The 2,684-nt window shown below is 44.5% G+C and overlaps 1 protein-coding gene across 2 annotated transcripts in view; it reads left to right on the top strand.

Annotated features, from left to right (window-relative positions):
* Positions 1-2,021, top strand: part of LOC105518014 (chromosome unknown open reading frame, human C2orf44) — an 18,009-nt gene extending 15,988 nt beyond the window's left edge. The window contains exon 3 of one of the 2 annotated variants that reach the window (XM_011950842.1): positions 197-2,021. In XM_011950842.1, coding sequence (XP_011806232.1) covers positions 197-247 — 51 coding nt within the window. In that variant the 3' untranslated portion in view covers positions 248-2,021. The remainder of the gene's footprint in view (positions 1-196) is intronic. The other variant, XM_011950839.1, reaches the window with a different exon arrangement.
* Positions 2,022-2,684: the final 663 nt, after the last annotated feature.

The following is a 2,684-nucleotide window of genomic DNA, read 5'->3' as shown; positions in this document are numbered from 1 at the left end:
TGAGGTGGCGGGCGCCTGTGGTCCCAGCTGCTCGGGAGGCTGAGGCAGGAGAATGGCGTAAACCCGGGAGGCGGAGCTTGCAGTGAGCTGAGATTCGGCCACTGCACTCCAGCCTGGGCGACAGAGCGGGACTCCGTCTCAAAAAAAAAAAGAATAATATATACTAAATTGCCTATGTATGTATTTTTATTTGCAGATTCCCACTGGATTCTTCTCACTGCTGATAATGAGGGCTTTATCCCGTTAACCTTCACAGCCACACAGGAAATAATCATAAGAGACGGCAGCCTGTCCAGGTCAGACGTCTTCAGAGACTCTTTTTCTCACAGTCCAGATTCTGTTTCTTCTCTTAAAGTCTTTACAGGCCTTGCTGCCCCCAGTTTAGATACCAGTGGCTGTTCTAACCATGTAGATGGCATGGCCTGATATCTGCAGTGTCCTTGCTGTGTAGCTCTTCAGATGAGACCATTACAAACAAGGCCTGCTTGCCACTGTGGACACTCACCAATGAGACTTGCACTGCACTCGGGCGAAGCACTTGCCGTGGTTGACTCTCCTGGTTTCCCCCCGTTTCCCCTGGGCTGAGGCTCATTGCTGTGTAGCAGAGCTCAGTCTTTATTAGATGGCTCCGAAAGTGGTGTTTATGTATTCATGACTGTGTGGTTTTGACTAAGGGCAGAATTCCCAGAACAAAACAATATTATGGTGCCATATGGATTGTTTTATGGTTTCTCTGAGGCTTTGTGTCCCTTGTCCAAAGCTGCGTTGAAGCTGTCTTAGGAGCACTTCAAAGTTACCTCAGCATTGTTATAGGTCTTTTTCCGGGCTTCAAGAGGAGGGTGAGGAGTCTGTTGGGGGGCATGTGCTCTAGCATATTAACCTCAAACCGGCAAGAATTAGCAGAGCTCCAAGGAGGACCAGAAACCCACGGGCTTCTGCTCCCAGGAACAGGAAGTGGCTCTGATGTTGCCTGGACCTCCCAGAATTTAAACCTAACACTCTTGCTTCCTTAACAAATTCTGGCTGACAGAGGTCCAGGTACTCTTCAAAACTGACCCTGGGAAAATTTTGAATGAAATTTCAAGGGAATTTGTCCCCCCTGGGCTCCACTGAGATTGTGCCGGTGCTGCTAGCACACTATCGAGCCCAGGCGAGTCCTACTGCAGGATCTTGTGCTGTGGCCACTCATGAGTGTCCCTGAAATACCTTTTTTTTTTTTTTTTAAATCCAGTTTTGGGATCATACAAGTTTTCTGTTTTTCTCCCAGTAGTCAGCTCCCTTAGTTAACTTGTCACTTTAATTTGATATTTTTATTTTCTCTCCTTTCAAATCTTAGAGACCAGCAGAGAATCTGGGAGAGAAAGTATTTCAGGATGTTGGAAATTTAACTGAATCTGAGGTAGTTTTAAAAAGTGCCATTTTGTTTCACTTATGGGCTAAAGTATCAGCTTAGTCAGGTAAGAGCCGGTCACCCTTCAGATGGACACAGTACTTCTCACTGCCTTCAGATGGAATCACAGATTTCAGTCACGGCAGCATAACAAATAATTGATCGGTGTGTGGCTAGGCATCTGCAGATAAATTGTTTCAGCCGTAGAAGCTCCATTAGCATATACACTTCCTTTTTCCCCCTTCCTTTAAAATCATCTGGAAAGAAACTTATTTTGTGCCCTTGGGGACTCCTGTCTGTCTGTTACAGTTTACCAAGATGGAGCTGGGTTAGGAAAGAAGTGAGGGCCTATTTTGTGGTTCAAGTGCACTAGACAGCTGCTGGGGTGATGGAAGCAGAGGCAATGTCTGTAATCAGCTGTGGGAGAGCGGTGACTGAGAACAGTCTGAGGCCTCCACTTGGAAGTATCTGGGGTGTAATGAAATCACAATGATCTTGAAGCCTAAGAGGGGACTACAGGACTGTTAACTAAGATAATGTAGGCGCCTAAAAGGGTATGTTACAATCACCATTTCTCAGGTCAAAATACTGTGAATAAGTCTTCAATAAAATCACTAATGGTTATTGTGGCTGTTTTGGATGTTTTGGTAGTATTTTCTTTGTGATTATTGCTGCTATAGAGGAACCGGCAATAATCTTGAAGTTATATATGCATATGTTGTCGGTATTCCTTCTTCGGGTGGACAGTCCAGAATATAAATGATTCTTTACAACAAATCTGATTCCATGACAACTCTCATACAAGAGACGTTTCCTTGGCCTCTGCTATTATTGCAGTCACTGGCACAATAGAAAATGATCCCATATTTGCTGGCTTTGAAGGCAGGGAGAGAAGAGCTAAATTCTTCAAAGTATTGTTTAATGTTCTACTGAAAATATTTATCATAAAGATATTTTTACAAATCCCATTTTGCATTCAAGTTTTTCTAAATTCTGAATGGGTATTATGTGATACATATTACATATATATGTACATAAGGTATAGGAAGGCTTAAATAATGACATGAGGCCAGGAGCAGTGGCTCACGCCTGTAATCCTAACACTTTTGGAGGCCGAGGCGGGTAGATCATGAGGTCAGGAGATCGAGACCATCCTGGGCTAACATGGTGAAACCCTGTCTCTGCTGAAAATACAAAAAAATTAGCCAGGCGTGGTGGCGGGCCCCTGTAATCCCAGCTACTTGGGAGGCTGAGGCAGGAGAATCACATGAACCTGGGAGGCAGAGGTTGCAGT

Source organism: Colobus angolensis, unplaced genomic scaffold, assembly GCF_000951035.1.
Source record: "Colobus angolensis palliatus isolate OR3802 unplaced genomic scaffold, Cang.pa_1.0 Scaffold109, whole genome shotgun sequence".
Lineage (NCBI taxonomy): Eukaryota > Metazoa > Chordata > Mammalia > Primates > Cercopithecidae > Colobus > Colobus angolensis.
Note: the sequence above shows the minus strand (reverse complement) of the source record. Positions and strands in the feature narration are given on the sequence as shown.